A 22,766-nucleotide genomic window follows, 5' to 3' on the forward strand; every position below is an offset into this window, starting at 1 on the left:
AGCGGAGATAAGCCATCCCCAGTATTCTGAATCTGAAATTCTGACCCACAGAATTATGAACAAATAAAATGATGGTTTTTTGTTGTTTTTTTTTTAAGTCTGTGTCCTGAGGTTCTATTCGGAAGTCTGGTCAGTGTTCTTGCAAGAAGAATGGTTATCAGGCAACGGAAATATGGAAAGAGTAGCATAGTTCATTTCAAGCCTTCATTCCTATAAAGAGAATTGCTTCAAGTTCACATCCTGTCAAAGTGGCTTAGTGACGTTATCTTCATTTTACAGCATCGTTTTTCAGGAAAGATGTTTGGATTGTATTCTCACTTCTGAATTGCTCTTTGAATCAGACAAATTCTTCCCACGTTCAGCTTATGTATTGATATTTGGGTATAATAATTTTTTCAAGCTTCCTAATAAGATATGAAGCATTAGTAGAAAATCAAATAAAGGAATAGATAATGCCAACATTAATATTTTACTTTCTATAATTCAAAGGGCATTTAATTTTCTATTGGGGCATGCGCGAGTTTCTTTCCGTCTACTTAGAGATGGTGAAACTGAGTCCTAGAGATAGTAATTACCTGTCCAATGCATCCAGTTAATAATTCCAAAGCTAAGACTAGGCTTTGAGTGTTCTGATGTGTAGCTTAACACTTTTTCTTCCTGCAACTATATTGAATCCTGGATTATGTTTTCTCTTGTGTGACTCCCAAACCGTTTGTTGTTAATATACGGTGGAAGGTTACATTTTAATGTCTTATTACCAGGAAATATGTTTATTGAAGTTCTCAACAGTTTGAGAATTCTTAAATATCATATTTTTATTATTGGGAGACAAAAATACAGGGTTGAAACGTTTATTTAATCTTAGAAGTATTCTCTTTTGCTAGTGAAATAGTAGCAGTTTTTTTGATTCATTATGCATTTTCTTTCTTTGTGTTTATTTTCTTATTTACATAGTAATGATTTCATATTAAAAAATGAAAACATGTGTCCTTGTAGTTTTCTGTATTTTGCTTACACAGATTACTACAAATAGAGTGATTTTCTGTCTAATGTGAGTTAGCTTTTCTGCAGTTGTCTATGAACATGCACCAGTACTTTAGGAAGAGAAATGAACTCCGTGCCCAGTGATTTTGTGGCTGATCTGTAAAATACCATGTTGGAGCTAAAATGGTCTGGTTCCTTATTCTGATGATGTTATGTATGGTGGTGTTTAATTCTGAAAAAACAGTTTCTTATTTATTCGGCATTATTCCTCACGCAGTTACAAAGAAGATGATGACTTTGAGACTGACTCAGATGACCTCATTGAAATGACTGGAGAAGGAGTTGATGAACAGCAGGATAATAGTGAAACTATTGAAAAGGTCTTAGATTCAAGGCTGGGAAAGAAAGGAGGTATGCGTCTTTGGGAATCAAATTACTTCTTATATCTGCTCAATAAGGCCCAAATTTTATGTGTTCTAACTCTGAAGTGATAAGTTTGTGTCCATGCCCATATTTGTTGTGAAATGTGGAAGACTTTTTGACCCAATCTTCATGTTTCAGAGCTGAGGATATAGGAATGTATCCACCATGTCTTTGAGATTTTAAAATTAACTGAGTAAAGATAAATGTTCATGGTTTAAAAAGCAGTAACGTAGCAGAGACGCTTGCTTATTAACATTAAGCAAATCTACTTTTAATTAGTTGTTTCTGAATCTCCTTGTAAAAAGTATCAAATTGATTAAATACATATTTAGACAATAGTGAAGATTTTTTTATATCCAAATTGAGATATCTCATAATTCAGTTGCTTTAAAGTAACTTTTCTATAAATGAAATATCAAAATTAATGCCTAATTCCTTTCTCTTTGTCCTTTTTTCCATCTAGGCTCACTTGAGGTTAAGAGAGTTAATAGAGAACTTTGGGTGGATGATAATTGGGGAGGAGATTTTTATTTTCTTACCTTATTCTTAATATTCCTAGAAAGACAGGTTTGTTTTCTGAGTTAGTAGAGATCTAAACACAAAGATGTCGCTGTTCCGTTTTTATTGTGTTTAGACACAAAGATTTCTTTGATTTCACCTGCAAATTTTGGAATATGTTTTAAAGTGTAAAAATTGGGTTTGCGTTTTGAAAATATTTGAAATTATTGATTTTGTTCATCGTGTATTTGTGCGTTTCTGCTTATTTCAAGTCAAAATATTTTGATGCTTTATCCAAAAGGGACTCTTTAGACAATTACTCACTTGGGAAGCTTTTCAATGTCTGGTTTAATACACTTTTTAAAGTTTAAGTGAATCTTTTTGCAGCTACTGGAGCTTCTACTACTGTATATGCGATTGAAGCTAATGGAGACCCTAGTGGTGACTTTGACACTGAAAAGGATGAAGGCGAAGTCCAGTACCTCATCAAGTGGAAGGGTTGGTCTTACATCCATAGCACGTGGGAGAGTGAAGAGTCCTTACAGCAGCAGAAAGTGAAAGGCCTAAAAAAGCTAGAGAATTTCAAGAAGAAGGAAGATGAAATCAAGCAATGGTATGTTTTCCATCATGGATTAAAGAAATATATTTGCAGCCTGAGGGAAGGGAGGGTTTTTAAAAATAATGCATGGAGAATACAGCTATTTAGGATCTCAAATTTTGCCTTGATCATCTGAACATGGAGCCAGCCACAATTCCATTTTATAAAATTGTCACTGAAGACACTATATATTTTTGTTTATGGCCACCAAGTTTATAGAGTTTAATAGTAACTAGCTTATGGTGCATTTTTCAGACATGATCCCCTTAGTCTTCGCCATAATTAGCCTATTAGATTTGTACCCTTGTACAAAATGTCTAAGTGGGAAGAGCGAGGTATGGAGCAGCTCTGCAGGTGGACCTCGGATTGGGATTCTGGCAGCCCGAGTCCAGAGCTCATGTTCTTGAGCCCCTTGTTATTTTCCTGTGGTTATGCTGGGGTAGCTTAGATGTCAGGAGTTAATATTCTAGAACTCTCTGGGTTATGATACACTTAAAACTAATCTTGGTTTTACGTAATTTGCAGAAATGATGTGATGGAAACGATTAGATAACTTCTGAAACTGATAGCCCACTGTGTTTTTAGTTTGCTTACAGCTTTGAACGTGTGAGGTTGCATAGGAGAAATCTGTGGGGGTACAGCACACACAAACCTAAACTGACTCTTATTAGTCGTAGCTGAGGACATACCTGTCTGTAGTATGATGTGGTCAGGTTAGTTTGTCTTAGGAATAGTGAGAGATGGGTTCTAATTCCCATTTTACCACTATGGAAAATGTGCTACTTCAGTAAATCACATATTTTTCCTTTGAGTGAAAACAAAAATAAACATCCCTAAGATAGGGGTAGATTGTAAAGCAATTAGAAATTTAAAACCCTCACAAGTATAGTAATATTGATTTCAAGTTGCTCCTGTTGTCCTTTTCTAGAGTTTTGGTGCTGAGAATAACTAGTTTTCCCAAAAAGCCACATTTAATCATTCCTAAAGCACATCCATATATGAAAAAAGGCATGTTTTCTTTTAAAGCTGGAAGACGATTGTATTGTCCTGGTCTGTTTAGATATATGAATTTATCACACAAAATAGTTATTTTTAGGGCCGGCCCGGTGGCGCAGCGGTTAAGTGCGCACATTCTGTTTCTGCGGCCCAGGGTTCGCCGATTTGGATTCTGGGTGTGGACGTGGCACCACGTGGCAAGCCATGCTGTGGTAGACATCCCACATATAAAGTAGAGGAAGATGGGCACAGATGTTAGCTCAGGGCCAGTCTTCCTCAGCATAAAGAGGAGGATTGGCAGCAGATGTTAGCTCAGCACTGATCTTCCTCAAAAATAAAAGTTATTTTTAGTTTTCTTTACTTTGTAAATAGGCCACATCAGAGCGGAGAATGACTGGTGTGTCCTATGAATGTAAGGTTTTCAGTGTTTTCTGAAAGTGTATGTTGTTTTGTAAAATCTCTGGCCTAGTTGCTAGTAGAAGATTACTAAAGGCACAGGTGGAAGTAAAGACTAAGTTTCCTTTCCTGCCTTTGACTTTGCTTTGATAGATGTGTATGGATCCCCCAAATCTAATTAGTATGTACTTTTTCTGTCTTGTGTCCAGGTTAGGGAAGGTTTCTCCCGAAGATGTGGAGTATTTTAACTGCCAACAAGAGCTGGCCTCAGAGTTGAACAAACAGTACCAGATAGTAGAAAGAGTGATAGGTAAGTATGTGGAAACTTATTTTAGCAGGGTTTGGGCTCCAGGAACAAGGGCTTTTGCTTTTGGGAGTAACGTAAATTAAAACATGCATTTTGTAGGTTTACTTTTTGAGAATAGACAGATACCTAGGTTTGTTTTGAAGGAAAAGCTAACAAGATTTGCTGGTAAATTTGGATGTAGGGGATGAGAGAAAGAGGGGTCAAGGATGATGCCCCGATTTTTGACTTGAGCAAATAGGAGAATAGAGGTACCCTTTACTGAAATGGAAAGATAAAAGGGAAGAGCTGATTTTTGGAGAGGAAATCAACAGGTTAGTTTGATATTTGTAAGTTTGATGTACTTCTTTGTCATTTAAGCGGAGAGTATTGTGAAGGGTATAGCATATGTGAGCCTGGAGTTTACAACTGTTAGTCTGGGCTGGTGATTTAAATTTGGGAATTTATCCGTATATATAGATAGTATTTAAATCCTATAGATAGTATTTAAAGATTTAATGACGTCATTAGAAATAGCATATGTGGTGAGAATGAGAAGTCTGAGAGCATTCCAGTTTTTGAAAGTCAGGAAGAAACCAGCAAAGGAGACTAAGAAACAACAGCCAGTGAGATAGGAGGAAAGCCGAGAGAGTGGAGTGTGGAAGCCAAGTGATTCACATGGCTCGGGGAGGAGGAAGTGCTCCCAGTCTAATATGGTGAAGGCTGAGACTTCATCCTTGATTTTGGTGATAGTTATGGCACTGGTGAAATGGATCCATGGAGGGGTGGGTATGCACGCCTGATTGGGGTGGCTTCAAGAGAGAACAGGCGGGGACAGTGAGTAAACACAGCTCTCTTGGAGAGTTTTGTTATAAAGGGGAACAGACAAATGGGGCAATTGCTAGACAGGGCTGTGAAAACAAGACTGTTTTTCCTTTTCTTTTTTTTAAGTTGTGAGATAGTAGAGTATACTTGTATTCTTATTCATAGGACTTAAAATGTCATTCTTTTCTTGATTATAGTAATAACTTTTCTATCTTATTTTCCATATGTTTAGCTGTGAAGACAAGCAAATCTACACTGGGTCAAACAGATTTTCCAGGTGAGTAAGAGACCTTGTTTATTGATCACTGTTGTTTAGTGTTTATCGGCAGTTCATGTTTTGCAGCGTATTTATGGTTTTACCTCATGGTGTTTCGTTGGTTATATGTAGAACAGAATGTCATACCCCTGCTGTAACTGACAGTTGCTGACCTGTGAATCTTTATATATGAAACAGCTCACAGTCGGAAGCCGGCCCCTTCAAATGAACCTGAATATCTATGCAAATGGATGGGACTACCCTATTCAGAGTGCAGCTGGGAAGATGAAGCCTTGATTGGAAAGAAATTCCAGAGCTGCATCGACAGCTTCCATAATCGGAACAACTCGAAAACCATCCCAACAAGAGAATGCAAGGTGTGGTGATTGCTGACTTGTTTTTTCAGGGAAGTATGTGTTGATACAAAGAGTTGGTCACATAGATATTGGAAAGAGAAAAATATTACAAAAGTAAATGATAATTCCCATTTTGAAGTGAAAGAAGATGACTTAACCTTGACATCAAAGAAAAATAAGTATAAAACAAAAGGAGAGAATGAGTCGTATAATGGCTTTGCTGACTTTAATCTTATAATTTACAGAATTAGATATGTCTAATTAGAGATAGTGTGGAGGATACTTGAAAGAATTCGAAAACTTTAAGAGAATTGACAGGAAAGGGGAGCGTCTCTGAATTCTAAGTTAGAAACTAAATGTATAGGCTTTTTTATTTGCTAGATTGGTTGTACAAATCCTTTTCCTTCATTAGAATTCATTCCATGTGTAGAGTGGTGTGCTTGGGTCCTGGGTAATAGAAGTACCTGTAAGACATGGCCTCTGTCGCTGAGAAGGTGACATTCAGTTGATGGCACCAAGCTTGTATCTGTGAAAAGCAGTGTGTAATGGAGGGTTGATGAGTGTGATAAAGAATATGTGCTCAGAGAAGGACAGAGGTAGACTTTGCTGAGCTCCAGTAATCCTTGAGGGGGTTTTAAGAACTACCCTGGTCCTTGAAGAATGGATCAGTGCTGGATAGACAGACAAGAGGGGGCCCAGGTTATTGCCCTCCCATGAAAGATATTAAGTTAAAGATGTTCTTAAACTGTAATAGGAGGACTACTAGGCCTAGCTGGCAGAGATGGGGAGGTGAACCTGGCGAGTACACTTAGGTCAAAGTGTGCAGGTCTTGAGCACCTTGGAGATGTTTGAGTTTACCCTATGGGTGTGGATATGCCCACCCTGCTGAGTAGAGCAGCGGGATGGGAACAGTGTTCATTTAGAAAGCTTCGTCTAATGGCAGTATATGGGAGACTCTGGAGTAAGCAGTTATCTAGCCAAGAAAATGTCATAGGGGTCCTGAAGGAAGAATTAATGTGAGGGCAAGGGAGGCAGCCGTGGGGTCAGATGGGAGAAGCATTATGGGAGAGACTTGGCAGAAGTGGACAGCCGGTTTTTGGTGGGTGAGGGTGAGGAGTCAGATTCTGTTTACTGCCAGGTGCTCACGGAGGAGAGCTGAAACTGTCAATAATTACGTTATCAAATACACTATTAGGATGATACTTATCATAAGAGGGCACTAATTCCATAGAGCGCTAAACTTCAGAGAAATGCTCCCCGAAAAAAGATTTTTGTGGCCAAATAACTTTGGGAAGCATTCCTGAATGAATTTGTCCTATAAATTCACAAGCATGTTAGACTTTGAAAAGTCATGAGTAATGAAATTTATATAACTTTTTAATCCATTGTTTCCCAAACTGATTTGGCCACAGAATCCACATTTTGTGCAAACCGTAGAGACATGGCCTTAGACTGCTATTCTTCACACCTTTGGAGGTGAAAACAGCATCCTTTCCTTCAGAAAACCAAACTCACACAGTTGGGGGTTCAAGGTAGGTGGGCTGCATTTCAGAATTTACAAAAGCTATTATGGTAAAGTTCTGCTGCATTTAGCATATACGGACTTTCCCAGAAGCGTTGGTTTGTACTCTGTAGGATAAGGTCACATAAAGATGAAAATAGAACTCTGCCATACAGTAGAGACGATATAAGACAAATGCTGCTTAGTGATGTTCACAAACTTCCTTAGGAAAGGAGCAAGTTAACTACAAAATATTTTGGGATGCAATCTGGCTTTGGGAATATAGAAAACGGTGAAAGGATTTGTGGCAGGATGGCCGGGGTTGGTGTTTAGATGTGAAATGTAAGTTTTTATTTAAATGTAATCTGCTTTGGAGCAGATCACCTAAATCATGGCTGTCTTTTTAAGGCAGGAATAGGAAGAAAGTCTTCTTCAGACCTGAGCTTAATTTTTGTTTTTCAGGCCCTGAAGCAGAGACCACGATTCGTGGCTTTAAAGAAACAGCCGGCATATTTAGGAGGGGAGAATCTGGAGCTCCGTGATTATCAGCTAGAAGGTCTCAACTGGCTTGCTCATTCCTGGTGCAAGTAGGTAGAAAAATATGTTGGAAATTTTCATTACTGTTTCTGGCTTCTTTATTGTTAGATGCAAAGAGTTACTTCTTTCTATTGTGTATTATAGAAATAAAGTTACGTGGTTGAGAGAAAACTCTTGTGAGAGTTTTTATGTATGTGCAATACTGTTTTAATCTGAAGTAAAGAGTACTTTGTTATTTAGTTATTTGGGGGTAATTTGTCATAGCCAGAGACCTATGTTGTAATATGTTTTTCAGGAGTATAAATAGCAAGATAATTTGCCCAGATCTTTTTGGTGTGAAAGGAGTTACTCTCAGAAGAAAGAAGAAAATGTCTGTTTTCCATGCATTTTCTGTCTAGGCCCAGGACGCCTTTCACTTAATTTCTTGTACTGCTGCTGAAGAGTAGTACAATTTCCTCCCTGCTCTCCCCGCCCCCACCTGAGATTGCTGTACAGGCTGTCCCATTTAGAGGAAGGTCTCTGATGGCTGAGCCTATGAAATTATCTTTGCTTTTTGTAACAAGACCACTTTAATCATGGGAAAAAAAGAAAGATGAGACAGTGATAGCACTTGAGGTTTAAAGGTATTTTGAGGCAGCATTCATAACTTTTATTCACCAAGTCCAATTGCAAATTCAAGTAATCTCTGATTACTATGCATTAGGGCCCCATCTAAGCGTTGAGAATTTAACACTGAACCAAGACAGGCGTGATTTCCCTCCTCCCAGACCGGACCCGGTGAGAAGTACCTTGAATGCCTATCTACAGATTCCGTCCTCCACACACACACTCTTAATTTCTTCACTGTTAATTTGTTCAGTAAAGCAAAAATTCTTATTTCACAATTAAACTACAGCCTGAAAATAAAAACACTTGAGCTTCTTTTCTTAATGCTGAAAAGATGGTTTCTAGTTAAAAGAGAGACAGTTATGATGACTGTTTTCCGGTTGAACCACCTGCTTTGTGTTTGTCCCGTAAAATCTAATACAGTATTCAACATTCAGTTATGAACATTAAAGTTCTTGAATAGATCAGTTTGTATGACTGAGAATGATATACCTATTCTAAGTTGCTTGAAAACTAGTTTGGTTTGAGAAAATTGTGAGACCTAATCTTCCTTAAAGATAGTTTATAAAGCTAGGTGGAACCTTAAGAATTTGTGTAATTTAACCCTCTTATTTTACAGTTGAGGACTCTTAGGAACAAAGATGTCATATGTCTTGTCCACAGTCATAGTGTGTTTCATGTAGAGTCCTTGGCCAGCATTTTTTACTTTAAACTGACCAATTCCCAATTAACCGAAAAGGACCCAGGCAGCTGTTAGGGCCTGCTCACAGGAACCTCACACTGAGTAACGTGCTATCTCAGAAAAACAGGCACATCGGTTCAGATCTGCTTTAGTGTGTGTATATGGACAGTGGCAGTTTGCTAGGGAGAGGAAATGTTGGAGAAAATTAGTCCTGTTTCCTCCCCTGTAGTGTGGAAAGGTGAGAGAAATAGGAGGGTAATTACTCAAAGGAGTAACGCTGTATCTGAACAGTACCTAAAATTAGGTGTACTTGAGATTTATAGAGCGTGGCCCCCTCATTCTCTCTTCCCCCAGTATATTCTGCTTTGTTCTTTTCTGTAGTTTTTCCCTAAAACTTGCCATTCTGTGGAATGTAGCATGTATTTTTAAAAATTTAGTCTCTTGGTGAATTAAATGTCTTACTTTTCTAATCAATTAAGCTGTCTTTCACTTATATATTACTTTTAGTTCTCTCTGGTTCACTGATTAAGCATATATTATGTTTGTGTAAACCTTCAGTGAGCTGATTTTTCAAGAACCTTTTAATGTTTGCAAACTTAGATCATACGTGTATTCCTAATTTCCTGCCACATGGGCTATTTTGTATTTCCTGAACCTACTTCTCTAATTCTGGACATTTCTTCAAGTTTTTTCCTTATGTCTGGATAATCCTTTCCTATTAGTATCCTGTTGAAGTCCAGCCCATCTCCTAGAGCAGTGTTTCTTAAAGGCATACACCTGCATCAGAATATTCACAAGTGCTTGTTAAGATTCCTGAGGCCTTTCCCAGATTTTCTGATTCCATAGGTCCAGGGTGGGGTCCAGAAATCTGATCTGCAGCCTACCCCTGCCATAGTATATTTAAAACAAGCTCCATGCACCTGCAGCCTGTGGGTCTAAGGAGTAGTGTGTGTAGCACTGAACAGCCCAGGGGCATGCAGTGGAGTGGGCAGGTAATTGGAACAAAGGCACCTGACCGTCAGGCTGTAGGGTTCACTAGCAGTGATGATAGCCACTCTGCCCCTGCTCTCTGTACTGGTGGAACCCAAGGTCATGTGCTTGTATACACCAGTATGACAAAACCTGCGTCTCTGTTACAAGGCATAGATGTAAACGACCAAAATGCAAGGTAAAGAACATAGTCTGAATAGGTTCTCATAGTCATCCAAATCTTGATTATACTCAGATCATGTGTTATTCTGCTATTTATAGCTTCTGCTTTCTTCTTATGTAGGAGACTTAATTGCAGATGAGAGGAAATACAGTTGAGGCTCACATCCAGTGTCTTGCTTGGGACATTGGTGTCATTGCTATTTGTGCGTATGCTGTTTTTTGGTGAACTAATGGTTTTTTTGTTTTATTTTTTTCTTTCTGCAGAAGTAACAGTGTAATCCTTGCTGATGAAATGGGCCTAGGAAAGACCATCCAGACCATATCATTCCTCTCCTACCTGTTCCACCAACACCAGCTGTATGGCCCCTTTCTTATAGTCGTCCCTTTATCCACCCTCACCTCATGGCAGAGGGAGTTTGAAATCTGGGCACCAGAGATTAACGTAGTGGTTTACATAGGTGACCTGATGAGCAGAAATACGGTGTGTAAACAAAAAGAATTGGGATAGAATCTGTGTTATAAATGTATTTTGGAAATTGATCTAAAGCCATTGTAGTCTTTAGTAAAATTATGATTCTGGCACTGTGCTGTGCCCCCAATATTAAGAGATTTATGTATCATCAAAATGCAACTCAGATATTCTTTGTTTAAAACATATGCTTAGTATTTAAAGAAAGGCAACAGCAATACAAGAATGGGAATATTAAGTTTTTCTTCTCTTTGTCCGCTGTACTTCCAAGATCACTTTATTTATTAAGGATTATAAGTGGAATTAATACTTTGTGGAATGTTAATATTATTTTTGCTATTTGAACAGAGAGATATTACTGAAAATATTTGAATCCTTAGAGTTTATTTCCCAACCTTTTAAAATGGTGCGCTTGCATAACTTAGAAGAAAGGAATAAAGGGAAAGGACAGTGAAGGCTTCGAGGGCTGTGGAGATGAGAATTGTCTGTTACCAAACAACTTGAGTATGAGGAACTTGGAACACAGAGTCTTGAGTTTATTGTTGTTTAGCAAATCTTTTCTTGATAACGTCTAACTCTTTTCAAAGCACCTGTCATGTGCCAGGCCCTGTGCTGGGTGCTTTGTATATACAGTCGGCCCTCTGCAGCAACAATGTTAATATGAGTAACAAAAATTATTTCTCCTTGCATGAGCTTATAACACAACGAATTGTGGGTTTTGCATCTGCAGATTCAACCAATTGCAGATCAAGATTTTGCAGATATGGAGGCAGCCCGGTGGTGTAGTGGTTAAATTTGTGCACTCTGCTTCGGTGGCCTGGGGTTCTCAGGTTCGGATTCTGGGGTGCAGACTTAGCACCCTTCATTAAGTCATGCTGTGGTGGCATCCCACATAAAATAGAGGATGATTGGCACAGATGTGAGTGACAATCTTCCTCAAGCAAAAAGAGGAAGAGTGGCAAAAGATGTTAGCTTTGGGCCAATCTTCCTCACAAAAAAAAGAAAGAAAAGATTTTGCAGATAAGGAGGAATTGAATCTGTGTGTGCAAAACGCATAGATATGGAGGGCCAACTGTATTCATTATACTATACCATTTTATGTAAGGGGACTTAAGCATCTTCAGTTTTTGGTATCTGTGGGAGGTCCTGGAACCAGTCCCTCTTGGATACTGAGGAAGGACAGTATTTCCTGTAATCCTCACGATAGTCTTCAAAGTAGGTGATATTCTTTCTAACTGACTAATGAAGAAATTGACTCAGAGAGTTTAACACTTGTCCCCAGGCCCGCTAGAAAATGGCAGAGCTGGGATTGGGACACAGATGTGTCTGGTCCTAGACCTTTGCTCTTTCACCACTGTATGCTAAAGTAAACTGTCTTGGGGGATTGCTTATAATAAGAGCAAGCCCTCAGGAATCCTCAGACCTTTGAGAGAGGTGAGAGATAGCCTGCTAATTCAAATTTGTTTTTATTAAAATTGTCTAACCTAAACCCTGGCAGATTTTGCTGCCCTAATTTTGAGTTTCTAAGCATATGGTAGTTCTTAGCTTGTAATCCATTTGTTAACCATTAAAAAAAGTAACAAACTTCTAGATTATGCAGAATGGCTTCAAGCACTGTGTTCGAAGATGAGGACAAAGAAAGTGAACTCTGAAGAATTATGGAGTTAGGGCAGTTTTCTTTGCAGTCTCCAGTACTCCTTTCTTTGTTCTTTTTTCCCACTTGGTGGTAATCACCTGCATGTGTTCCTCATCCTGTTCTCTAGTTCCTACCTTGACAACCAAATGGCAGGAGCCTTGTCGTGGGCCACTGTGCTTGCTGGGGTGCAGCGACACTTCAGTATGAATGTGTCAGTTCTTGTGTTCCTTCACAGTAACATTATTTTCATTCATATTAAACTATGTTTTCATCCTCTAAGCCTCCCTTTCATTTTTCTTGTGGGCAACATCTTTCTGCTCTGTGATTAATGAAATTTCTGACCGAGCCCGAAGTTAGCGTTTTTTTACTTGTTAGTAGAACTATTGCCCTACCAAAAGAATAATCAAATTATTATTTCCTTAAGAAAATTCGCTTTCTGAGAGATTCCCTAGATAAGTTCAAGTCACCAGGGTTTAATTGCTGATGAAATGCTTTTTTTTGAGTGAAATGTATTGGGGGTGGGGTGTGTGGGGAGAGATGACAATTTATTTGAATTCTGGCAATAAAGTTTTGGCAGCTCAGTGATAGATCTTTTAATTCTAACTCTTACTGCTCTGTATTTTGGTTGCTTAGGTCAATTTAGAATGTATAAGTATTCATTAACTTCTAATCAGATTTGTTTTTTATTTGGCATGTTTCTATTGCATCTGTCACAAGACCTGCTGGTGATGTAGAAAGGTAAAAGCAGAAATGGTATCTTAATTGCTGTTTTCTCTTACAGATACGGGAGTATGAATGGATTCATTCTCAGACCAAAAGGCTGAAGTTCAATGCACTTATAACAACATATGAGATCCTCTTAAAAGATAAGGTGTGTAATTGGTAGCTAAGAGGCTAAATTTTGTAGTGTGACTTGTCCAAATGGTGGCGTCTGTGCCTCCCCACTTGCCATGTTGTTTTTCCTTCTTTCTTTAAAAAAAGCAAACGAGCAAACAAAAAAATCCACAAAGAATATTAAGGTTATAAATAACTAATACAACCTTACAGTTGAAGGGGACCTTTGGTTGCCTAGTCCAATTGAATTAAACAGGATGAAAGGGTATTGAGGACAGTGACTCACCTGAGATTCCAGTCAGTCTTTGGAAACTCGGCTTGAGTGCCATCTCAGGCAGGTCCCATATTATTGTTAAGGCATTTTCCCAGAACAGATTATGTGAATGGTATCTATGAGGAGGACAGAAAAATAAAGCTCTTGAAATTGTCTCCTTTCTATAGTTACTAAGTAGTGTATGTGGCAGGTGATCCCATTGCTGATAATAAGTGTGAACAAGTTCAATTTGGTGGCTCTTGGCGTTTCTGTGCTTCAGGGTTGGGGTGGAGAATACGTAGAGAAGAAGCATAATTAAGGAGAGACTGCAAAATCAAGTGGTTTTTGTTTTTGTGTTGTTTTTGCCCAGCATACCAATTTTCGTGTTCTTGCTTTGGGGCATGCAGCAATACCAGGCATGCGACCGCTCCCCCATACCTTTTAGATGGTGACGTGCTCTTTTGAGTAGACACCAGTTTGGCAACTAACAGAATAAACAGAAGAGTCCTAATATGCTCTAAGTCAGTGAAGAATAAATGTTTCTATGTATTCCTTTGTGATGGTATTTGTGCAGAGATAATTAACACTTGAAAGTACTTTTGGGTTCCCTTCTGACCTGGTGGCTCGTTCTGTTTTGTTTTTACTTTAGACTGTGCTGGGCAGTATTAACTGGGCCTTTCTGGGAGTGGATGAAGCCCATCGGTTGAAGAATGATGACTCTTTGTTGTATAAAACTCTGATTGATTTCAAGTCCAACCATAGGCTCCTGATTACGGGGACCCCTCTTCAGAATTCCCTCAAAGAGCTCTGGTCCTTGCTGCACTTTATTATGCCGGAGAAGTAAGCTCCTTCCTGTGTATTTCAAAAGATGCTAGAATGTCTGAAATGCCAATGCTTTTTAACTTTTTTAATAGAATTAGGGAAAACAGATGGCATGGTTTGGGAAAAACAAAGCATTAAACTGAGGCAGGAACAAAAGTAGTAAAATATTCCATAATAATGATAGACGGCACAGAAATCAGCCTCTTAAGGAGGAAAACATCTTGTTTACCAAACATTTGAATCAGTTAATGCTTTGGGGAAATAATCGGTAAACAGGAAACATCAGACCTTCTCACTGGTTTTAGAAGGTAATCTATATAATTGGGGTGAACTATGCAAGGTACACAATCTGACAAGTATTAAAACATATCTTAAGTTTAAACCTTTCATAACAGAAATATCAGCTTTAGGTCTTATCAAATCTTTACTTAATGGAATGCCTTTGTTGAAAAGATTTTTATGGGAGAGATTGTATGTACATCTTGTTAAACTAGAAATTATCCAGTGATGTTCCATGATAATTAAAATGAAATCTAAATTCATTGCCCTAATTTGGAAGACCCTACTCAGTCTGGGCCCTTGGAAATACTCTGACTCATCTTATACCCCTTTCTCTGTCACTCGTTATACTTCAGCCATTCCGGCCATCTTTCTGTTCCTTTAACATGGGAAGCCCTTGCTATTCTTCTTTGTCTAGAATGTTTTCTCTCTTCCTTAAGTTCACATGGCCACTCACTTTTCATATTTTTGCCTCCCCTTATATGACCACCTCCTTTTAGAGGTCTCAGACAGCCTAACCTAAAGTAGCCTGTTAGACATGCCTACCCTGTTTTATTTTCTATATGATACCTCTTTTTTTCATTTATTTTCTCATTCATTTCATGCCATTAAATTATGCATTCATAAGTAGCAGGGATCTTGTTTACTTTATTCTTGGATGGTCCACATTGCCTAGAATAATATTTGGCACATAGTAAACAATTCAATTAACAGTTGCCAAATTGACAGGTAAATGCTCCACGGTTTTTTTTTTTAATTCAGAAAAGATTTGAGTGCCTACTACAGGCCATAAACAGCGCAAGGCATTTTGGATAGCCTAATGAACAGTACAGAAATGGTCCCTTCCCTCATGTGTTCACTTTATTTAAACTGCCTATTGAGATATAATTTACATACCATAAAATACACCATTGTAAGTATACAATTCAGTGTTTTTAAGTTATAGAGTTGTGCAACCATGACCATAATCTAGTTTGAGAATATTTTCCTCACCTAAAAAAGTTCCCTCTTGCCTGTAGGTCGTTAATCACTGCTTTTACCTCTAGCCTTTTATCACTCATCAGCTTTCCTCTCTAGAGATTTACCTTTCCTAGAAATTTCATATAAATAGAATCCTAATAAGTAGTCTCTTGTTTCTGGCTTCTTTCACTTAGCATACTATTTTTGAGATTCACTCGTGTCATAAGAATTTATCAGGAGTGAGTTATTCTCTTATTATGGAGTAATATTTTATTGTTTGTATATCTAGTCGCCAGTTGATGGACATTTGGATTGCTTTAGTTTTGGGCTGTTGTTTCTTTGTGTGGCCTTAGTTTTTATTTATCTTTGTTTGATAACTTAGTAGTGGAGTTGCTGGGTTGTTGGGAAAGCTTGTATTTAACTTCTTAAGAAACTAATACCAGGCTGTTTTACAAAGACACTCTACCATTTTACATTCCCACCAGAAATGTTGAGTTTTCTTTTTCTCTGGATCATCACCAATACTTGGGGCGTATTGTCAGTCTTTTGGATTGTAGCCATTCTGGTGGGTGTATGGTGGTATCTCATTGTGGTTTTGACTTGCATTTCTGTAATGACTGATAATGTTGAACCTCTTTTCATGTGTTCATTATCCACTTCTGTATCTTTGGTGAGATATCTGTATAAATCTTTTGCCCATTTTTAGGTTGGATTATTTGTCTTATGAGTTGAAGAGGTTTTTAATTTAATTTCTTTCCTTTTTTTTTAGTATTCTACATGCAAGTGCTTTATTAGTATATGATTTGCAAATATTTTGTCCCAATCTGTGGCTCATCTTTTCATTTTCTTAATGTTGTCTTTTGAAGAGCAAAAGTTTTAAATTTGATGAAGTAATTAATATTACTTCATTACAAAAATTAATTTATCATTTTTTTAAAGAGATTGTGCTTTAATGTCATATAAATAAGACATATTTGCCTAACCTAAGGTCACACAGACTTTATTTTCTTCTAGAAGTTTTAATTCTTAAATTTGAGTCTATGTTATATTTGAGTCTATGTTCCATTTTGAGTTACTTTTTGTTTATAGTGTGAAGTGTGAGGGCTTAAGTTCATTTTTGTGTGTGTGTGAGGAAGATTGGCCCTGAGCTAACGTCTGTTCCCAATCTTCCTCTTTTTGCTTGAGGAATATTGTCGCTGAGCCAATGCCTATGCCAGTCTTTCTCTATTTTATGTGAGATGCTGCCACAGCGTGGCTTGATGAGTGGTGCTAGGTCCACGCCCAGGCTCTGAACCTGCAAACCCTGGGCTGCTGAAGCAGAGCATGTGAACTTAACCACTATGCCACCAGGCCCTAAGTTCAGTGTTTTGCAGAGGGATTTTCGAAATTGTCCCAGTGCCATTTGCTGAAAAGAATATCCTTTCTTTTATTGATTTGCCTTGCTACCTGAGTTGAAAATCAGTTGAGACCATAAATGTAGGGATCTGTTTCTGGATTCTCAGTTCTGTTCCACTGATACATATTCCTGTCTTCATGCCAATGCCACACTGTCTTGATTACTGTGGCTTGATGCTACTTTTTAAAATGAGGAAGTATAAATTCCAATTTTGTTCTTTTTACAAATTATTTTGGCTGTTTTAGATCCTTTGCATCTCCATATATATTTTTGGATCAGCTTATTAATTTCTGAAAAAAATATAGAATTTTGATAGGCATTGTGTTGACTCTGTTATCATTTTAGGGAGAATTATCTTAACAATTTTGACTCTTCTTAGTCATGATCATGGAAAGTTTTCTCCATTTATTTAGATATTCTGTAACATTTTTCAGCAACGTTTAGAAGTTTTCAGTGTATAAGTCTTGTACTTCTTTTGTTGGATTTACTCCTACTTTTGGTTTTGAGTGGAATTATTTTTTTAATCTAATTTTTAGATTGTATTAGAGTAGTTGAGTTTTATATATTTATCTTGTGTCCTGTGAACTTGCAAAAATTACTTTTTCCACTATTTTTGGTTGTATATTTCTTGATATTTTTTAGATACAGAATCACATTTTCACCATGTTGTGCTTCTTTTCTCCAAAGTGGATGGATGCCTTTTATTTCTTGCCTTATTGTACTCAGTAGAACCTCTATGTTGAATAGAATTGGTGGGAGTATAGGATGTTAGCTATAGAATTTTTGTAGATAATCCTTTATCAGGCTGAGGAAATTTTCTTCTATTCCTAGTTTTTGAGAGTTTTTATAATGAATTGAGTATTGGATTTTATCACATTTTTTTCTATGTCTGTTGAGATGACCATGTGGTTTTTGTTCTTTATTCTACCAATATAATATATCATGTTAGTTATGCTTTAAACATTAAGCCAACCCTTCATTGCTGGGATAAACCTGACTTGGTCATGACATTTAGTCCTTTTTATGTGTTGCTGGATTCAGCTTGGTAATATTTTAGTAAAGATTTTTGCATCTGTGTTTTTCAGGGATATCAGTCTCTAGATTTTTTTTCTTTTTTGGGGGTAAATATCTGCCTGTCTTTTGTATCAGGACCATGGAGTGAATTGGAAAGTGTTCCCTCTTTCTCTATTTTCCGAAAAAATTTGTTGAGATTGGTATTATTTCTTCCTTAAATATCTGATAGCGTTGGCCAGTGTAGCCATGTGGGCCTTAGCTTTGCTTTGTGAGAAAACTTTTAATGACTAATTCAGTTTCTAGTTAGAGTTCTATTTAGGTTTTCTGTTTCTTTTTTATTTAGATTTGTTAATTCGTGTACTTATAAGAATTTGTCCATTTCATCTAAGTTGTCTAACTTGTTGGCATAAAGTTATAGTATTTGCTCATGATCCTTTTAATTTTTGAAGAGTCAATGAGGATCCAAATAATTTTTTGATTATGGTAATTTGTATCTTGTCTCTTTTTCTTGGGCATTTTAGGTAAAGGTTTAACAATTTGGGGGATGTTTTCAAACAAACCAACTTCTAACTTCATTGGTTTTTTTTCTCTATTTTCTTTTCTATTTCATTTATTTCTGTTCTCATCTTTACTCTTGCCTTCTTTTGCTTTCACTTAATTTTCGCATTTTCTGTTTTAAGGTAGAAGCTTAGATTATTAAGACCTTTTTTACTTTTCCTAATATAGGTGTTTAAAGGTATAGATCTCCCTCTATCCACTGCTTCAATTGCATCTTGATGTCCTGTGTTTTTGTTTTCATTCATTTTCACTTATTTTCCAATTTCTCTTGTGATTTCTTCTTTGATACATGGATGTTTTTTAGATGTGTGTTGTTTAATTTCCAAGTATTTAGGTATTTCCCAAGTGATTTGTAATTTAATTTTGTCTTAGAGAACACACTTTAAATTCATTGTTACTTGTTATATAGTCTAGTATGTTTTCTATCCTGGAAAATGTTCCATGTGCACTTGAAAAGAATAATATTTTTTCTACTTTCGTTAGGTAGAGTTCTGTAAATGTCCATTAAGTCAACTTGGTTAATAGTTTTGCTCAAGTCTTCTGTATTTTTGCTGACTTCATGTTTAGTTGTTCTATCGGTTCTTGAGGGTGAAGTATTTTAATATTTAACTATAGTTGTTGTATGATCTACTCTTCCTTTTAGTTCTGTCAGTTTTTCCTTCATGTATTTTGGAGTTCTGTTGTTAGGTATGTTCACATTTGTAATTGTTTTATGTTCCTGGTATATTGACTTTTTTATTATTATAATAAATGAAGGATTTTCCTTCTTTTTTATCCAAAAAAGGATTCTCCAAAGAAGGCTATTTCCTTCTTTATCTCTAGTAACATTTCTTACTCCTTAGGTCTATTTTGTGTGATATTAATGTAGCTCCTCAGCTCTCTTCTGTTGCCTGCTTGAATGGTATACTGTTTACCATCATTTTACTTTCAACCTACTTCTTTCTTTGAGTCTAAACTGTGTCTGTTGTAGACAATATATACTTGGATCTTCCTTTTTTATTTGGTCTCACAATCTCTGCTTTTGATTGCAGTATTTAGTTCATTCACATTTAAAATAGTTATTGATATGATTGGATTTATGTCTGTTATTTTGCTCCCCCTCCCCCCATGTTTTATTTCCTCTCTTTTTCCCCTTTACTGCCTTCTTTTGTTTCAACAAATATTTTTCAGTGTGCCATTTTAATTCTTCGGTTAGTTGATTTTTTAGAGTTATTTTCTCAGTGGTAGAGTTATTTTCACCTCCCTCTTCAGGTTGTAAACCTAAGAATACAGTGATATAATTATTGTTTTATTCAGGCTTGTCTTTTAAGGAAATTAAGCAAAGAGAAAAATACACTTATACGGTTTTTTATATTTACCCATTTATTTTATCATTTCCAGTGATCTTTACTTCGTCCTGTGGATTCAAGTTGCCATCAAGCGTCACTTTTAGCCTGAAGGCCTTCCTTTTGTGTTTTTTTCTAAGGGAAGCCTACTAGCAGCAAATCTCTACCTTCATTTGTCTGTGACTGTCCTTTTTTCACCTTTATTTTTGAAGGATATTTTAAGACTCTTCGGAAGATGGTTAGAGAAACTTGACTACTCTGACTGAGCTGCCCTCACTACAGCTGTTTGTAGCACAGGCTTAAACTATTCCCTTTTTTGCAGGCATCCTCCCTACAGTGTGCTTCTGGAGAGGGGCCTCCTCTGCACCCTCCTTCCTCTGCCTTCTCTCAGGGCAGTGTTTCTCATCTCAGCACTATGGACATTTGGGGCTGGGTAATTTTTTTTGTAGGGGGCTGTCCTTTGCGTTATAGAATGTTTAGCAGCATCCTTGGCCACTATTCACTACATGCCAGTAGCAGCCCTCTTCCTCAGTTGTGACAACCAACAATGTCTCCAGACATTGCCACATGTCTCCTGGGCAGGGTTGGGGTGGGCGGCGGGCAAAATCACCACCAGTTATAAAGCACTATGTTAGAGGGTTCCTGATGTCTCCCCACGTTGCTCATTCTCCTGTCATCCTCCTCCCTACCCAGCTGGTCTCACTGCTACTCTCTTGCCTGTCCTGTTTGCTGCTCGCCTGGATTCTCTGTTCCTTCCCTGGAGCTCTTTGAGTCAGTAGTGGTCATTCCTGAGGATGGAGCCAGTTGCCCCCTTCTCTTTTTAAACATTCTGCTGTACGTTCTGTAGTGAATATGCTGTTCATCATGTATTAGCAGAAGCCTGTGTTTTATAAAGTATGCTTTTCAAAGATGTAAGTCCTGTAAAACAGATAATGTATACAAGTTTAGAAACAGTGGAGGTTATCAATTATTAGTTATTAATCTTTGTTTTCTGAAATAAGAGAACTTTCATGTACATTACTTTTTATTTTTCATATGTTTTCTTCATATTTGATCTTTTTGATAGACTAGAAGTGTTTAGCCTCAGATAGCGAGTAAGAATATGCCGACTTAGATGATGAAAATGTGTCCCATATTACACGGTTAATAAATAGAGGGACTGAGATCAATTTCAGATCTTCCATGACCAAGGCCACTGTCCTTTGAACTTCAGATTCTGAGAGGAAAAATACATCCTTCATAGCACCATTGAGGCAAGGCGAAAGCATTCTACATGGTAGGAGTCTTGAAGCACTGGGGGAACATCTGTGCTTATCATCTAGAACAAGAATGTGGTGTGTAGTTTCACCAGTGAATGGTTAGCTAGGATTTGTCCTTCTCTTCTTGGCTACTGAAGTGGATGGTAGGGATTTTGGCTCCTAAATGGTCATGATTAATTTTTGTGTTTCTATTAAGTCCATCCAGCATGAGCTATATTTTGGAATAACGTCTTTTATATCCTTTGATAGTTGGAGAGGGGAACTTTGAATTACTTTTTCCAGTAGAGATGATCATTCAGATAGTGTCTTCCAAAGGTTTTCTTATGGCCACTTGGGTTACTTATGGAATGATGGATGGATTGGAGTTAGAGACACAATTTTTTTGTGTATTTGTGGAAGAGAGCTTTTCCCTTTGAAAACATTTTTAAAACGTTACCATCTTCAAACATTTTTTAAAAAACATTGGTTTTCACTAAGATACATATATAAAAAGGAAATCCATTAGTTAGGGAGTTGAGATTTACCCTTATTTCTGCTTGAGCTTTCCGTGTGGATGAGTGAAATCCTGTGAGTATTCCCCATGCTTAGCGGTAGTTCTTTAGATTCCTTGTGGATCAACGGAACCGTTTGGTCTTTTCAAAGAAATGATCCACTAAAGAAATGTTATTGTACAGAAGGGAATTAGGTTTGGTCGAGTAACCTTTGAACTTTCTCCTTCTCAACTGTGACAGACCATTGTTTTCAAAATCCAAAAGTTAGTCGTCTTTTTAACCGACCGAAATGTGGTTTCCTTAGTGCAGACTCTGTCCGAGCCCCTTTCCCCCACAGTGGCTCTGACCAGGGCCCTGTCCTTATAAATCTCATTGCTACCCTTGTTCTAAATATGTCAGTCACCCACTTTGTTTTGTACGTACTATTTTGTAAAGCATAGGGCTTGGTGTTAAAGATAGAAAAAGATATGGTGAGATCGAAGAATTCAGCTTATTAATAAATCACATGCAAATGTGTACTTCATTCCCACCTCACGAAATAACTCAGTTTGATAGAGCATATTTCAGAGATCTTACCTCATAGTATTAGGATTTCTTTTTTACTTTTGCTTCTGTTGTATAGGCCAATCTCTGACTTTTTTGTACCTTTCCTTTCACCTATTTATCATGTGATGTCTAGCATATCATTTTCACTGCTTTGATTTAATTTTCTTTTCTGTTATTCCTCAGTAGAGTGAACTTCTGTTTCTCTAAAATCCCAGGGACTGGAAAATAATCAAAATTTTTTCTGCCTTCGTGAGAGATGTATGTTAAGGACAGAAGTTTATAACAGGGATATATCTAAAATAATCTCTAGGCTGTGGTGTGGTGTCGTTATAAGTTCACCACTATGACCATATACCTTTTAAATACGTGGCATTATAAATTGCCAGCTGTCTCTTGCAGGGAATAGCAACCTTTTGCTTGATAGTGAACATTTTCAGCTGTTTAGGCATTATGGTCTCTGTTGCAGCTACTCATCTCTGCTGTTTAGAGGGAAAGCAGTCATAGACACTTGATGAAGACTTCGGTGTGCACATAAAGAAAAGTATCTCATGTTAACTCCTCTAGAGTAGTAAGAATACACGAGGTGGGTGAGAAGATTTGTTGCCTAAAACGGTAGGGGAAGTAAGTCTTGTAAATAAAGTTTACATTTAAGATTTTGGACTAGTACAGTTTTAATTAATTATAATATGTGTTAAGTAAATTAAAATATTTTCTTGAAATTGTCTCTCAGCTCTTCAGAAAATAGGCTGATATTGTGGTAGTCCCTGATTTCCAGTAGTGCTACGTACGTTATGTGTGTGAGGTGCCATCCCGAGCATTGAGATAGCTCGG

At 37.3% G+C, this 22,766-nt stretch overlaps 1 protein-coding gene across 13 annotated transcripts in view; it reads left to right on the plus strand.

Moving 5' to 3' along the window:
- The window catches only part of CHD2 (chromodomain helicase DNA binding protein 2), a 112,530-nt gene that overhangs the window by 33,271 nt on the left and 56,493 nt on the right, over positions 1–22,766 (plus strand). For 12 of the 13 annotated variants that reach the window (XM_070267280.1, XM_005602813.4, XM_023650829.2 and 9 more), the window contains 9 exons: positions 1,262–1,395; positions 2,293–2,518; positions 4,105–4,205; positions 5,236–5,280; positions 5,458–5,636; positions 7,579–7,703; positions 10,358–10,574; positions 12,980–13,069; positions 13,935–14,125. In XM_070267280.1, the coding sequence (XP_070123381.1) occupies positions 1,262–1,395; positions 2,293–2,518; positions 4,105–4,205; positions 5,236–5,280; positions 5,458–5,636; positions 7,579–7,703; positions 10,358–10,574; positions 12,980–13,069; positions 13,935–14,125 (1,308 nt within the window). Of the gene's footprint in view, positions 1–1,261; positions 1,396–2,292; positions 2,519–4,104; positions 4,206–5,235; positions 5,281–5,457; positions 5,637–7,578; positions 7,708–10,357; positions 10,575–12,979; positions 13,070–13,934; positions 14,126–22,766 lie in introns of those variants that run through there. The other variant, XM_023650841.2, reaches the window with a different exon arrangement.

Source organism: Equus caballus, chromosome 1 (genome assembly GCF_041296265.1).
Source record: "Equus caballus isolate H_3958 breed thoroughbred chromosome 1, TB-T2T, whole genome shotgun sequence".
NCBI lineage: Eukaryota > Metazoa > Chordata > Mammalia > Perissodactyla > Equidae > Equus > Equus caballus.